Consider the following 14,833-nt stretch of genomic DNA (forward strand, 5'->3'; position numbering starts at 1 on the left):
TTTTCAATCTATATTCTCAATCTCATTGTTTTACTTTCTTCTTTCTGTACAATCCACACTCCACAAATTCATGAATGTGAAACTCTGGGTATGTTTATTACAATATCATAGCATAAAGACTTTTTCCGTGCATCAAAGACAAAAATACTCCTTCTCCATTCTTCTTCTTCCATGAAGATTTTATTCAGAAGCGGCGGCTCTGTACCAAAGAATGCTCCTGTCGGCACCAGCAACTGCAAATCCATTGTTGTACCAAGCTACCGCCCAGATGCCGCCGTCAACTTCATTTTTTGTACTAATACATTCCATTGTATCCATATCCCAAACCTTAACACGGCCTTCTATGTCAGCTGACAAAAGCAAGTCTCCAACAGGATTAAACGCCAATGCAAAGATCCAGGCACTGTGACCACGAAGTTGGCCTACTTGGTCTCCTGAAACAACATCGTATACTGTAATCATTTTGGAGTCTCCTGCTGCAGCTAGCAAGGAGGAACCAGGTGAAAATGCTAGACTTCGCAATGGGAGCGTGTGTCCTGACAGAGTATGGAATAATCGACCTGTTTCCGTGCTAATTAAGAATAATTGTCCTGTTTGATGTCCTGACGCAATGAATCTCCCATTTGGCGAGTACGCTGTACACAAACCGAATTTTCCTTTGGTGTCCAAGTCGGCCACCTTGATATTGCTATGTGTGTCCCATACACAAACATGTCCATCAACAGTAGTAAAGGAAATAGTTTGTGCGTCTGGACTTATACAAGCAGCCCAGCATTCTCCTGGATGTTCTACAGAATCACCTAAACACACCAAAGTTAGATACAAATAAACAAGAACGTAACGACTTTACCTAGTGATCGAGACGAATTCGTGCTTGGGTCCCACAGGTACACGTCTTGTCCGAAACCACACGAAACGACTAGCCGTTCATCCAACGAGGTAGCCATATTATGGATTCCAATTTTGTGAGGAGTATCTATTTCTTCAACAAGTTCATGTTCTGCGCTATCCACATTCCATTGCTTAATTTTTGAATCCCCAGAACAAGACCACAATCGTCCTGAAATGACACATAATGAATAAATATCAGCTTCGTGAGCGTTCTCTTGAATATGGCTAACTAAATACTCTCTTCTCATAACCGGCAAAACAGTTTCAATGTAATAATGTCTTTTAAATATAAAAAATTGTCTATTGTTACACGGACTTGCAATTATAGGAAGAGTTGAATCAAATACGTGCACGTTGTGTAGCTCTGGGCAAGCTCATAGAAAGTGATACTGAATTGGAAATGAGAAGGAATATCACCGAAATTTGCAAGTTTAACAAGTTTTGAAGAAAAAAGAATAAAAGAATAGAAACGATAGTAAAAAATGGGCTAAGAAAAGACCCTTTTCCAGTCATATATTCCAATGGTTCAACAAGTGATTCCCTTTTGTACCTAAAAGACAGTAGGCTATTCTCATGATTGTTTTTCCCTTAGCAAAAGATGTCTGCTCCTTTTTTTAAGGTAGACGTTCAGATTGTATTTCTTGGGAAATTAGTCCTTCTGCTGAAACCTGCTCCATTTTCCTCCCAATTGTCTGAGCAATTCGATGCTAAATCTATTCTACTGAACAATTCTTTTTCTCATCATCATATCTATCATACTTATACATTAAAAATCGAACAATGTTGACAACTTTTGTCATTGCTATTCAGTCTTCTTCTGACTATGGAAACTCTTTTTCGACAACTAAGGATAAAGAAAGCCAAAAAGAGAATGAAAGTATCGTTTCTTTTATAATATAAATCTTCTTTCCTGAACCCTTCCTTGTCAAAGTGTTTCTGCACAAACACATTCTTCAGCCATTACAATATCATACTGACCCTATAATTCAATACGTGAGCGGGAAGAACCATCCATTAACACACCACTTTTCAATTGATCAATTGTCTCAAATTTACTGAATTTTAAGTGATTTGAATTTGCTTCTCTACAAGAATCACAAGGGCCGAGTAAGTTTTATATCTACAAAGTTGGAAAGAGAAATTCCCAAGAATTGGTTCTTGTGCTACTCGGATTCAAATGTGCATTTTTAAAAACCTCCAAAACAAAACGAATGCTACACTTATTTCGTTAGCATCTTTATAAATTTCAATTTGGAGCGATGGGTGTATCTGAAAATACGTACATGCGATTTAAGAGAACTATTTTGGCTACTAATCTTATTCAACATTTGTTTTTTCTTTCGTCAAAGACTCAATTTGTTTATTAACACATTTCTATAGACCTTTTTCAAGGAAACCCTCCGAAAACGAGTCACTTAATAAAAGGTCAATTTGAGTACTGTGTCTCATTGACTGTTTCTATACACCTATTCACCTCATCAAATTAATTTCCCTGTAACGCAGTTGGAAATATGTACCCAGAAAAAAGGGGAGAAATGGACCTTCGTGTCTTTTCCTTCAACTGTTGGGGATTGCGATTTGTGTCGAAATATCGCACAGAACGCTTGAAGGAAATTGGTAAGAAGCTCGCTGATTCTGATTACGACATCGTGCTTTTACAGGAAGTATGGTCCATCCATGACTTCAATGAAATTCGCAGCCAAGTAAGTGGGAACCTTGTTTATTCGAGGTTTTTCCACAGTGCTGCAATGGGAGCTGGACTTGCGATGCTTTCCCGATTTCCCATCATTGAGTCTGCTATGTGCAAGTACCCTCTCAACGGCCGTCCGCAAGCCTTTTGGCGAGGTGACTGGTACGTTGGCAAAGGTGTAGCAACTGCCAGTTTGCAGCATCCTTCTGGAAAAACCATTTCGCTATTCAACACTCACTTGCATGCTCCTTATGGTAAAGGTCCAGATACTTATTTATGTCATCGACTTTCTCAGGCATGGTTTATCTCCAAACTGCTTCGTGCGGCAGTCCAACGAGGTCATATCGTAGTTGCTGCTGGTGACTTTAATATTCAACCTTTAAGTGTACCTCATGAAATCATTACTTCCTATGGTTTGGTCCAAGACGCTTGGCTGACGGTACATCCAGAACAAGCTACGCATCCTCCTAACCGTTATGCCATGTCAGATCAAGAGTTGGTAGACATTGCTGGAGCTACATGTGATTCTCGTCTCAATAGCTGGCGTGAAACTATTTCCTCAAAGGATATGGATGACTTTGTCGCTAAGCGTTTGGATTACGTCTTTCATTCACCTAGTACAAGTACTGCCACTCAGTCTAAAGTTGTCTTTACTGACCGAATTCCTCAATTGGACTGCAGCTATTCAGATCATTTTGGCATTGAGATGGATTTGAAGATTCTTGAACAACCTGTAGTACCCGCGGAAACACGTGTCCGTCATACAATTATTGATGACACCCTTGGTATCACGTATCAATATATGGCAAGGGAAAGATTGCATATGCGTCTCCGTATAGCAGAGCTCTTAATTTCTATACCTATTATTATCGGTGTGCATGTTGCAATTGTATGGTGTGATCCTGCATGGCTTAAGGTGATCATTCTTTTTTTCACAGTGGTTATCGCTGTTGCAGCTGCGGTAAATGGTTTTTGCATCGGCCTGTTATTCGGAAGATGGGAATTTAATGGTCTTTTGGAATTTGCTGCCGAACTAAAAGAGCAAAAATTATTGTGCAAAGAGTACTATATAGACCATTCTTCGTCTTAGAAGGATACGATATTGTGGCCTTTGGTATAAAGCTAAGCTTCAATCGTTAAGTGTCATGGATGATTTCTTGTTCCAAAATTATTTACTAGTTTTCTTTTTCTTTTCTGTTTTAAATTATGTTCTTTATTGATATTTGCATAATGTTCTGTCCTCAACAATTAGTACTCTATTCTAAATAATCTTATATAATATTAATTAAATTGTTTTCCTGTCCGTAAATGAATGAAAATAAATATATGAAGAGTGTTCATCATAAAGGGAGGGCTATTCACTTCAGCTGATTTATACGTTTCTTGTATTTCAAATATCTTCCATCATGTCCTGTAACAAACTTTCTAATAAATCAGCCGAATGAGGGATCCATAAAATTTCCAAATTTGTGGAATCTCGTTTCATTTCAATGATATGGTGATCAAAAAACTCTGTGAGCTGTGAACGAAAGTTAAGCTCATTACTACACAAAAACTCGGAGCTGCATTTTTGGTATAACACTTTATACTCAATTCCAACCCGCTCGCTAGGCCTTACAGCAGTAGAATCACCGAAATCAGCAAGGCGTTCAAGTTGGTGGATAAGCAGAAGCTTGAATATTTCTCTGGAATTGGCAGGCAAAGAATACAAAACATGCTTGATAGCCTTCTCTGTATTGGAAACATTTGCACGTCCAATACCAAGAGAATTTTCATATGTAGTTTCATTGAAATAACGAGCAAACGTGGTGGCATCGTGCATAATAAAATTGAATAACGACTCAAGTGAAGAATCCCATAGCAAAGGAAAGTTCACATGATCGACAGAGGCGAAAAAATAAACGTTAGGAGAAGCTGCGATATTTGCTAAAGCTGACTGAAATCGCTCATCCACCAAGTCCTCACCGTCAATATTGTGGACCAATATTACAATTTTATCGAACGCTCTGTCATCAGAGTCTAACACGGCAAGGGCCTGTTGCAACATATCAGGGACAGAAGCACTAGAGGGAACGACTTCTAAAAACTCGAGAAAAGCAGCTAGTACGGATTTTAATTGTAAATGTGGAAAGTAACCCTTGATAACAAAGACCGGAAACCCAAAAAGTTTTTGTTCAACGAAAGTAGAAAGAAAGTGTTCTTTTGATCCAAACCCATAAAACAATATATTGTACCCAAACATAGCCTCGCAAAACCATTGTTGAAAGTTTCGAGATTGAAAATGGACCAAGGTTTGAGTGAAACGATCGTTTTCCAGAACTGTTTTCTGGATAATTTCCAAGTATAACTGATTGTCAACTAGAGGAAGTTGGGATAAAGTATTACTAGAGGTTTTCCTCTGCGAAAACTTGTCAAAGTATTCATCAAACCCGGGGCCATGATCGATTTCTTCCTTCAGAGAGACAGAATCATTATCATTTTCTTCTTCTTCGAGTGCTTCCAAACCCTGTAACTTCCGGCTCTCATCGTTTTCACCTTCTGAGATAGACGAGTTTGGTTGAAAGGAAGCCAAGGAAATTCGATTCGCTGACGGAGACGAAGTCAAGTCAAAGGCAGTTCCATCAGCATCTTCATTCGATCTATGGTCTACAAATCTCTCCTTTGAAGGCGAAGATACGTTGAAAGAAGGTGAAGGGGGAGCGCGCGAGCGTAATCGAGGCGTTTCTAATAGAGCATCAGAAGCTGCATTTTCATCAACTTCTCCAAGCATATGTTGTCGAAGTTCCAAGCGACCTCGCCTCCGTTTTGCTGAACGCTCCTTGGTATTCGCTCCTTTTGCTTGTTGTAAAACGCGATGGCCAGGTGTCCTAGGAGTCACTGGGTTTGAAGGAACCTGCCAGAAGCCATCTGCAGAGTTCTTTTTTGGTGTAGACGGAATGTTTTCGGTCATTTCATCTAACCATAACTCATTGCTGCCAAAGAAACGTGTTTTGTTGTTTTCAAGTACCTCAGGCTCCTTTATAAGTACCATGACAAAACCCATATAACGTGTATGCTACCTTGCGGTATCACAGATACAGAATCGCAACGTTCTTTCTTTGTTTACATGAATGAGAAAATCATATTAGTGATGTTTGAGAGCTCTTCCTTGTTGTTACAGGAATCTGAAAATGTTTTCTATCCGATTGTATTGTGGTAGCCAAAGAAGGCGACATGAGTAATTTCCACAGTCTTGTCAATTCCTAGTTATACGCAGCCAGACGAGCCTACGACCTTTGCGAACCACACAACATCAAAACAAATGTCTTTTATTTTTTAGTCTATTCACTTCAGTTTCATTATGAAAAGGTCACTAGTCACCGGTATTTGCGGTGTTTTTATTCTCCATAGATATTACTACCAGTCAGTAAAATTGGTTTCTTCAAATATCTTTTATAAAATAGTTTATTAACAACTGGCCGGTTGGCCGAGCGGTCTATGGCGTAGCACTCAAGTGAAAACTTGGACTGTTCAATCAAGTCTTGCTATATCGAATGATGCGAGGGTTCGAATCCCTCACCGGTCAAAACTTTTTGAATAATTTTTATTGCTAATGGCAAAGACCAGAAATTTATAGAAATATAAATAGAAAATGATAGAGCATCTCAAGTAGATTGCCCTGTTTGTGAATTTGCAATGTGTGATTCTTGGTGATATGGGAAACAATCGTAAAAAGAAATCATTTCTAGTGACTGGAAATTTATGAACCGTAGAGGTGCAGAACCAAATATGAAGGAACCACTACTTGTAGGATGGAATGGAAAGATGGAAAGTAACCATCTCTCTACCTTGTGTGAAAGAATCGGTACAACGCGGTAGCCGTATCGTTTGCATCAGCTTTCACCCTATTCATATTGCTAGGTATCACTTGATGTGGTGTTGTCGAAAGAAGTGTACATTTGCACATAGAGAACTTCCTTTTGCAAGAAAGACGGGTATGGCATGATTTATAGACAATGGTCTGTCGGTTTCTTCGTTTCAGTCGTTAGCCCTCAGACTCCATGACATCTTCATCCGATGGTTGGTGTACTAGGAAATCGTCGCCCTCGTTCGCGAATGCATAGTCTGTATTCTCAGAAAGAACGGAATTGGACCAAGTGCTTGGATCAACAGCGACATAGTCTCCATTCTGCAAAGCTCCAATTTTCATTGCCTGGTCATCATTCACTTTCAAGATATCTCGCAACTTGTCCACGGCATTCTTCAGTGTCTCATTACTTGTGATTTCTACAAAAATCGATGTTTTTTCGCGCTTAAACTTGACAAGTACCTATGACCACAAACTCATTAGCTCACAACGCCAAGACAATTCACGGTACCATTTTCTGCTTTTTTTCTTTGTTTTATTTATCCCTAGGTTAAACGTGTCCTTAACTGTGAATTGAAGCAATCCTTTACTTCTATAACCCGAGCGTGAAGATGATGGACGAACCAGAGGTGTAGAACTGGAAAAGATTCAAATACCCCAGGAAAAAATGATTGAATATCAAACAAGCAGAAAATGATAATGGAAAAAAGAAAACAAGGAAAACCAGATTAAATCACAAGACTCATTTTTCTGATGGAAATTTCACTTCCATTGCATTGTTTACTGAATAGTGATGTATAAGATATCGTTTCAAATTCTATGTTGCACTCTATTCGTATTCCGCTCCGTCAATTACGGAACTTGGTGGCACCTCAGTAAACGAAAAGAAAACAGTCACAAAGTTTCGTGTCTTGGGAATTCGAGGAAGCGCAAGTTTGACTCACGACAAAACAATGGCTAAGATTCTCAAGCCAGGAAAGGTAATGAAACTGTGATGCATTCTTGAAAAGCGTATTAACAATGCATTTTAGGTTGCTCTTATCACCAGAGGTCGCTTTGCCGGTAAGAAGATTGTTATTCTTCAAAACATCGACCAAGGCACCAAGGCCCACCCCTTCGGACATGCTGTTGTTGCTGGTGTTGAGCGCTACCCTTTGAAGGTCACCAAGTCTATGGGTGCCAAGCGCATTGCTAAGCGTTCTCGTGTGAAACCTTTTGTCAGAGTTGTTAACTACAACCACTTGATGCCCACTCGTTATGCTCTCGAGCTTGACAACCTCAAGAACCTTGTCAATGCTGAGACTTTCAAGGAGCCTTCCCAACGCTCTGCCGCTAAGAAGGTCGTCAAGAAGACTTTCGAAGAAAAGTACCAAACCGGCAAGTCTGCTTGGTTCTTTACTCCTTTGAGATTCTAATTTTGAGGTAGTGTGGAAAAATATGAATCTTAAATCCTAAAAGTAAATTTTGCGAAACTAGGTAGTTAATTACCGATGCAGTAGATGTAAATTAATGTGCTTGATTTTTATTCATTTTCAAACGTCCTTTTTTTCAAAACCGCGTTTTTCTTTCTGTATGGAGTCAAGAGTCATGACGGAAACGGGGTTTGGATTCATTAATAAAAAGTACGAACCTGGTATCTGCGATTAGAAGCAGAAAACCATAAGTATTTTATTCTGTAATATCGAGTGAGGTTATAAAACTCTTTATGTTATGATTCACGCTCAAACGACAAATGCATATATCCACGTTTCATTACTACATTCTTAGTCTGTAGAAAATACGCCGTTGCAAGGCTACTTTACGACAACTCTGGATCACCAACCATGGATACCATTTTATTTTACTTACAAAATTAAAAAGAAATATTTTATTGAGCCCAATCGGAAGTTTGAGCAGCAGCACCGGTGGTGTTCCACTCACCAGTTCCTTCCCAGGTGTTCTCACCGACTTGGCCAGCAGTGGCAGCAGCAAGAACAGTGGGGTCAACAGCACCAGCAGCACTGTCGTTAACATCAAATTCGGCAGCAGCAGCGGCTTCTTCAACTTGGGCTTCCTCAGAAGCAATGGCAGCAGCCTTCTTGGCCTCCTCCTCACGCTCAACCTCTTCGGGATCACGGTAGAAGTAAAGATCGGGCATCACTTCCCAAGGGGTGTTACGAGAAAGGGTACCACGAAGACGAAGGACTTCACGAGCCAACAAGTACCAAGCCAAACCAATGGACTTACGACCCTTGTTGTTGGTAGGGATAGCAACATCAATGTGATTCAAGCAAGAGTCAGTGTCGGTAAGGGCAATGACGGGAATGTTGACGAAAGAAGCCTCTCTGATGGCTTGGGCATCAGCACGAGGATCAGTGACAATGATCAAACGGGGTTCGCGGTATGTACGAGTAATGTAGTTGGTGAAGTTACCAGGGGTGAAACGGCCAGCAATGGCAGTAGCTCCGGTATGGGCAGCGAACTTGAGAACAGCACGGTGACCATAAGCACGGGTAGATACGACGCAAACATCAGCAGGGTTTTCAACTGTAGCGATGATACGAGCGGCCAAAACCAACTTTTCCCAAGTCTTACTAACATTGATGATGTGGACACCATCGTTACGGCGCTTCCAGACATAGGGATCCATACGGACCTCTAAGTTCTTGGAGCCAATATGGCTGCTAGCAGCAAGGAGCTGCTTGATGTCCTCATCCTATTACATTAGATTAATATCATTGACACGAAACAACATGAACTTTGCTTATTTTACTTACACTAGCATTCAGTGTAGAAGGGCGTCCGGACTGTGCCATTGCTAAAGATGGAGAAATGGTATATCCAACACACAATTTCAAAAGAAATTGCACACAAAAATTGTGACTGCCTTTCCGCCCGTTACAGATTTTGGCAAGTCTCGGTAATTTATATAGCGCACGCTAAGGTAAAGGTTCTTAAACGGTCCTTTGGCAGAGGAGGGAGACGAAAGGAAGGAAGGAAGGAAGGAGGGAGGTGGGTCTGTCTGTGAGGAAGAAAAGGGAGAACGAGATGTGGAAGAGCAGAGAGCTCTGGAGGACGAAGACCAGCAGTAAACAACAAACCAAAAGAAACAAAAAAGAGCGTGTATATAAAGGACAACCGATACAAGTAAGAGACAAGTTTTTTTTCGTACAAATGCTGGTAGCAATGAAGTATGGCAGCCAGGAAAAAGGAGGGACAAAGATGCATTCCAAAATATGCGCACAACTAAGTTTCCTGTTTGAGTAAATGCAACGTTTCAGAGTATATCTTCTGCAAAACGTCTCTGCGAGGCAGCAAGCTAGGAAACATAACATGGATTTGAGGTTCATGTTCAATGGCAATTCCCATGTAGTAACAGACATCGAATTTTCGAAAAGCTTCATGAATAAATATTTCTCGAATGGAATCTAAAGGAACTAGTTTGGACGAAGACTTCCAGGGAACGATGGAATGACAATTGGTTTGGACGCCCAGATCGCGCACAACAAGTAAGGATTCATCTATCAAGGTTAGTTTTCTTTCTTTCTTGCATAGTAAGAAGCAAATCTCGCAAAACCCGTTGCTTTTACGAAACATCCCATTGGTTTGGGAATGGATGAATTCACCCAATTCGGGTCATACAAACTGCAATACTTACGATTTACACCGCTTATGATTCGGAAAAGGGACGAAATAAAGATACCACCAGAGATCCATAGCAACAAACTCGGTGACGGTTCAAAAGCCAGTAGCGCAACGCCAACACTGAATGAGAGAAAGCATACTGCAAACATTTGCGTGCCATATCCTTTGCTTGTGTGAACGATAAATTCAGTGGCTCCAGGATACCTTTTCACGGTAAGCATGGTATGAATCAGATGGCTGCAGCAGCCAAGCAAATAAGCTTTTTGTTTGTTTGTTGTGAAATCCAGTATGGAGTCATGACCAAGGAGAGTGATGTTTGTAGGAAAGGTATCGGAAGCATCCGCGGCTTTTCCGTATTATATGTAAACAAGCAAAAGTAAACAAATAAACAAAAAAAAAAGACGAATGCAAAGCAATGCAAGAGAATTAAATTTTCTAGTTTGTAAGTGCGGTTCCACGCGTAAACAAAAAAGAATAGTTTCACAGTCGCTGTTTATATTAAGGTAAACGCGTAGGGAAGAAAAAAAAGGAACAATTGAAACACGTTTTCACGAAATACCTGACACAACAATCCGCCTTAAAGCCTATAGTTCATCTACAGGCACAATGTAAGGAAAGGAACCCAGATGCCATTGCATTATTCTTTGATGGACAATTGAGGAAAACCATTGTAAAAGGACCCGCAGTATTCAGCAGGCTCATAGACTATTTTCTATGCGCTACCAGCACGAAAGCTGAATAGTATTCAAACCCAAGTGTTAACAAGAAAAGAGAGAAGTGAAAGGCCTTCAAATGCATTCATGCTAAATTTATTATGACCTTCGAGTTCGTCAAAAGGTCTCGTGGCCCAATGGTCAAGGCGCCTGACTACGGATCAGGAGATTCCAGGTTCGACTCCTGGCGGGATCAATTTTTATACCACCATATTTGATGTCTTTCCAACGAACCACTTGAAAGATTTTAATCGAGAAACTTGTTTTTTTTTGTTTTTGTTTACTTATTACTAGTTTCATCTTTAAACCGATTGGGAGGGATTGTTCTTTTCATATCCCATTTCCAAGGCTGAGTCTTTATCGTAGACTCCTCTACTGTAACAAAGTCGTGTATTGAACATCCTCGCGCTTTGTGAAGCAGGTTCCCGTTTTCCAATTTTTTTGAGAAAACGAACGCATTTTTAAAGGATACGCATTCCTGTTTCTATCGGGTATCGCGTTTATTGTACCTATAAAGGACTCACCGTTTATTGGCAATTTCGTAGCTTTTTTTTTTTTTTTTTTTTTTTTTTTTCAAGTCCAAGAGTTGTTTTTCTTGAAAGCAGCTTGTCTTTCAACACATTCTTCCTGTTGCGTTGAACGCACTGGAGCCCAATCTGTTCATGTCTTTGCATCCCAAGTTCATTTTCATCAATTCGGCTGTTTAAACAAAACTGGTTGTGCTATTTTATTTTATCATTCTTTCATCAGGGTTCTTTACGGTTACAAAAGGTTGCTACTAGATATCAACTATGATTCAATTCGTCCTTGTTCAAAATCGCCATGGAAAAAACCGACTTTCTAAATACTATGTCCCTTTTGATGTATGCTAAATGGGGAATCAAAATTTCCCAAGCTGTAGAATTCTGTTTCTAACCCTTCTTTGTAGGACGCTGAAAAAACACAAGTAAAAAACCAGATTCATCGCCTTATTTCCGAAAGAACGCAAAAATACCAGGCCAACTTTTTGGAATGGAGAAACAGCAAGCTGGTCTATCGTCGATATGCTGGGCTCTACTTTTGCTTTTGCGTGGATACTGCGGACAATGATCTAGCAGCCTTAGAAATGATCCATTTCTTTGTCGAGATTTTAGATTCCTTTTTTGGAAACGTTTGCGAACTTGATCTTATTTTTAACTTTTATAAAGTTAGTGCTATATTAGATGAAATCATATTAGGAGGTGAAATTGGTGAGTCCAACAAAACTGCTTTGCTTGAACGAATTGAAGCTCTCGACAAGCTTGACTAGTCTTCTTATGGAACAATTGTCTTCATAAAAGCTTTCTAAAACAATAAAAAGTCCCTTTCTTCTCTGTTCCTCTCATCTGTATGATACGACGATGGATGTCAAATCCTTTTCTGGTTCTTTTCCTAATGCCTTTTCTCTAACTTCTATCTTTAATACCTAAAATGTTTATGTGTACTTTATATAGCCTTCTCTTCAATAATTAACGTTATCATTCTTTTCCCTGTACTAGACATCCCAAAGTCCAAAGTTAACAGACCTTATATACGCTTTTCCACCTATACGGTATGAACAAAAGTATTCATTTTGTTTGACATTCGTTTTCCTTTACTTTTTTTTCTCAATTTCTACAGAGAAGCAATTAATATTTTTTGCTTTTGCGGCCCCATACGTGAGGGAGTTATTAGACCTTTGGGCTTCTTCATCGTCTTTTGTTTACATTTCTTACCCAGGCGCTCAAGGCAAATCGCTCAACCTTACTAAATCATCTTTATTTATATATTGAAGAATATATTCTTCATCATGAACGATGAGCTTTTAATTGACTGGGTTTATGAGCGATATAAAAAGCAACAACAAGGTTCTTTCGACAATGACAGGTTTAGCTTCTTGAATACAAGAACAAAATACTTGTTTATTTCCATTCTTTCGGGTACGTTTTGGATGGATAGTTTAAATTTTTTTGGGTCTCAATTTTGTAATAACACTTTCAGGTATTTTAATAGGCCTATCGACAGCTTTACTGAACGGCCTAACATTTTTACTTAGCAGTTTTCGTGAAGGATACTGCAAAACAAATTTTCTACTAGACAAAACTGCTTGCTGTGCAGTCTTGACTGACGAATATGAATGCCATAGCTTTCATTACTGGAGATACGAACATCTGTACCTTACAGCCGTATTTATTTATTCTTCTTTTTCCATAGGATTTGCTTTGCTGGCATCTTTGTTAAAAGTATTCTTTTTTCCTACGGTATCCGCAAGTGGAATCCCAGAGATTAAAGCGACCTTAAGCGGTTATACACTACCTGATGCAAAGTCATTTTTCTCTTTAAAAACCCTTATATCAAAAACGTTGTCAATATGTCTTTGTGTGGCCTCTGGTTTATGGGTTGGAAAAGAAGGCCCTTTTGTTCATGTAGCCAGTAATATAGCCATGCTCGTGGCCTCTGTTTTTTCAGAAATTAGCAATTCCAATCTCTACTCTCGTCAAATTTTGATTGCTGCGATATCGTCTGGTATAGCTGCTTCCTTTAACGCTCCTGTCGGCGGGGTTTTGTTTGCTTTGGAACAAGTTACCACTAGCTCGTTTCCATCTTCGTTGACTGGGTCTATATGGTATGAATTCTTGTGCTCCGCCTTTTCTGTCGTTACATTGCAACTACTTAGATCTTGGCAACCTGGTGCTGGGTTTCTTTCATACGTCTCATTGGAAAGGTATTGGACCTATCTGGATTTACTTCCTTTCATTTTTATAAGCATTCTTTGTGGATTCCTTGGATCAGTCTTGGTTCGCTTATATATGAAAACTCTAGAAAAGTACAGTTCTTCCTCTAAAGGGTATAGTATATGTTCGGTTGGATTTCTGAGTTTTATGACTTGCTTCATTTCTGTTCCAGCCTTGCTTGACTACGGTATTTTATACAACCCGACGGAATTGTTTTTTCAAGTTTCAAACTCATGCTCTCCTTCTTCTGCCTCTATTCTGTGTGAAGTTCAACCATGGATTACCTCCTTAGTTCTTTTTGCTTCTGCAATAGTGGGATTACTTTTTACAGGCCTTACGTATGGAATGCAGATACCAGGTGGCATTCTTACACCTTCTTTAGCAATTGGTGCTTGTTTAGGTCGATGCATCGGCACCATTTTAAGAAGCAATTTTCCTTCCTTGGCAGGATCAACTGTATATGCCATCGTCGGCGCTACGGCATTTTTAAGCGCAACAACTAGACTTACCATTTCACTAGTGGTTATTATTTATGAGTTGACAGGTGCTTTTACTGTAGTACTACCCCTAATGCTTGCGACCCTGCTCAGCAGGTGGATCTCAAATTTCATTAATCCCTTTTCCATTTATGATTCCTGGTTACACCTTAAGAAGGTTCCTTATTTTCCCATCTCAGATGCTGATACTATTTCTTCCTTTAATTTCGATCTTCCGATGACCCCCAACGAAAAAATCCACAAATTGCCGTTACACAGATGTACTATAAATCAAATGGAATGCGCAATAAAACAAAGTGCTCACCCTTATATAGCTGTCGTGAAAGACCGAACAGAATATTTTGTCGGCCTTATTTCTAGAGAAAAATTAGGAAAGCTGCTGGATACTTCAGCTATGGATCAAGATTTATTCACACAAGTCAGTTCCAACCTGCATCCTGAAGAACAAAGCTTATCCTCAGTTGATTTGACTTTTTCTCTCTCTAATTATTTATACCCAGCTACTTTTACCTTGAGTTATAATACACCTCCAGTACTCGTACTGAAAATGTTTCGAGAAATGGGAATAACAGTTGTTGTTTTATTACGTCGTGGAAAATTGCATGCGATAATTACAAAACTGGTAAGCTTTTGATTTTATTTATTAAAATATGTCTGAATAAACTAACATGGTATAAAGGATATCTTGGAACAAGCGATAGCTTTGAGAAATCATGCAAACATACCTTCTCAAGTTCAAATCAATACAGATGCTTAGATGATACACGCCTCACAATCTCTTCTATATTTAAAAATTATGTTATTCCCTGTTACCAAAAAATCCAAATTTGTACAAAATT

At 39.4% G+C, this 14,833-nt stretch overlaps 10 protein-coding genes and 2 non-coding genes across 12 annotated transcripts; 6 read left to right on the forward strand and 6 right to left on the reverse strand.

Annotated features, from left to right (window-relative positions):
• Positions 1–180: 180 nt before the first annotated feature.
• rec14 (Ski complex subunit Rec14) lies at positions 181–1,139 on the reverse strand (the record flags this gene model as incomplete). The annotated part of the gene is made up of 2 exons (XM_056183769.1): positions 181–800; positions 851–1,139. The coding sequence occupies 2 exons, from the start codon at positions 1,137–1,139 to the stop codon at positions 181–183; spliced, it is 909 nt and encodes a 302-aa protein (XP_056039666.1).
• A 1,263-nt stretch (positions 1,140–2,402) lies between these two features.
• Positions 2,403–3,671, forward strand: css1 (inositol phosphosphingolipid phospholipase C, Css1; the record flags this gene model as incomplete). Its single annotated transcript, XM_056183770.1, has 1 exon — positions 2,403–3,671. One exon carries the CDS (start codon positions 2,403–2,405, stop codon positions 3,669–3,671), a length of 1,269 nt encoding a protein of 422 aa, XP_056039639.1.
• A 300-nt stretch (positions 3,672–3,971) lies between these two features.
• orc2 (origin recognition complex subunit Orc2) lies at positions 3,972–5,612 on the reverse strand (the record flags this gene model as incomplete). Its single annotated transcript, XM_056183771.1, has 1 exon — positions 3,972–5,612. One exon carries the CDS (start codon positions 5,610–5,612, stop codon positions 3,972–3,974), a length of 1,641 nt encoding a protein of 546 aa, XP_056039619.1.
• A 425-nt stretch (positions 5,613–6,037) lies between these two features.
• Positions 6,038–6,146, forward strand: SOMG_20288. The gene is made up of 2 exons: positions 6,038–6,075; positions 6,103–6,146. It is a non-coding gene; the product is annotated as a tRNA-Leu (tRNA).
• Positions 6,147–6,605: 459 nt separating this feature from the next.
• On the reverse strand, positions 6,606–6,942 carry SOMG_04997 (Schizosaccharomyces specific protein; the record flags this gene model as incomplete). The annotated part of the gene is made up of 2 exons (XM_056183772.1): positions 6,606–6,890; positions 6,940–6,942. 2 exons carry the CDS (start codon positions 6,940–6,942, stop codon positions 6,606–6,608), a joined length of 288 nt encoding a protein of 95 aa, XP_056038875.1.
• A 439-nt stretch (positions 6,943–7,381) lies between these two features.
• On the forward strand, positions 7,382–7,843 carry rpl2701 (60S ribosomal protein L27; the record flags this gene model as incomplete). Its single annotated transcript, XM_056183773.1, has 2 exons — positions 7,382–7,408; positions 7,460–7,843. 2 exons carry the CDS (start codon positions 7,382–7,384, stop codon positions 7,841–7,843), a joined length of 411 nt encoding a protein of 136 aa, XP_056038877.1.
• Positions 7,844–8,295: 452 nt separating this feature from the next.
• rps001 (40S ribosomal protein S0A (p40)) lies at positions 8,296–9,223 on the reverse strand (the record flags this gene model as incomplete). The annotated part of the gene is made up of 2 exons (XM_056183774.1): positions 8,296–9,123; positions 9,185–9,223. The coding sequence occupies 2 exons, from the start codon at positions 9,221–9,223 to the stop codon at positions 8,296–8,298; spliced, it is 867 nt and encodes a 288-aa protein (XP_056039144.1).
• Positions 9,224–9,332: 109 nt separating this feature from the next.
• On the reverse strand, positions 9,333–9,635 carry SOMG_05000 (uncharacterized protein; the record flags this gene model as incomplete). The annotated part of the gene is made up of 1 exon (XM_056183775.1): positions 9,333–9,635. The coding sequence occupies one exon, from the start codon at positions 9,633–9,635 to the stop codon at positions 9,333–9,335; it is 303 nt and encodes a 100-aa protein (XP_056038963.1).
• Positions 9,636–9,653: 18 nt separating this feature from the next.
• Positions 9,654–10,273, reverse strand: gpi15 (pig-H; the record flags this gene model as incomplete). Its single annotated transcript, XM_056183776.1, has 2 exons — positions 9,654–9,928; positions 10,066–10,273. The coding sequence occupies 2 exons, from the start codon at positions 10,271–10,273 to the stop codon at positions 9,654–9,656; spliced, it is 483 nt and encodes a 160-aa protein (XP_056039321.1).
• Positions 10,274–10,888: 615 nt separating this feature from the next.
• Positions 10,889–10,961, forward strand: SOMG_20289. The gene has a single exon. It is a non-coding gene; the product is annotated as a tRNA-Arg (tRNA).
• A 595-nt stretch (positions 10,962–11,556) lies between these two features.
• Positions 11,557–12,053, forward strand: aps2 (AP-2 adaptor complex sigma subunit Aps2; the record flags this gene model as incomplete). The annotated part of the gene is made up of 2 exons (XM_056183777.1): positions 11,557–11,628; positions 11,694–12,053. 2 exons carry the CDS (start codon positions 11,557–11,559, stop codon positions 12,051–12,053), a joined length of 432 nt encoding a protein of 143 aa, XP_056039443.1.
• Positions 12,054–12,572: 519 nt separating this feature from the next.
• On the forward strand, positions 12,573–14,751 carry SOMG_05003 (ClC chloride channel; the record flags this gene model as incomplete). Its single annotated transcript, XM_056183778.1, has 3 exons — positions 12,573–12,702; positions 12,764–14,616; positions 14,674–14,751. 3 exons carry the CDS (start codon positions 12,573–12,575, stop codon positions 14,749–14,751), a joined length of 2,061 nt encoding a protein of 686 aa, XP_056039447.1.
• Positions 14,752–14,833: the final 82 nt, after the last annotated feature.

The sequence above is a fragment of the Schizosaccharomyces osmophilus genome, chromosome 3 (genome assembly GCF_027921745.1).
Source record: "Schizosaccharomyces osmophilus chromosome 3, complete sequence".
NCBI lineage: Eukaryota > Fungi > Ascomycota > Schizosaccharomycetes > Schizosaccharomycetales > Schizosaccharomycetaceae > Schizosaccharomyces > Schizosaccharomyces osmophilus.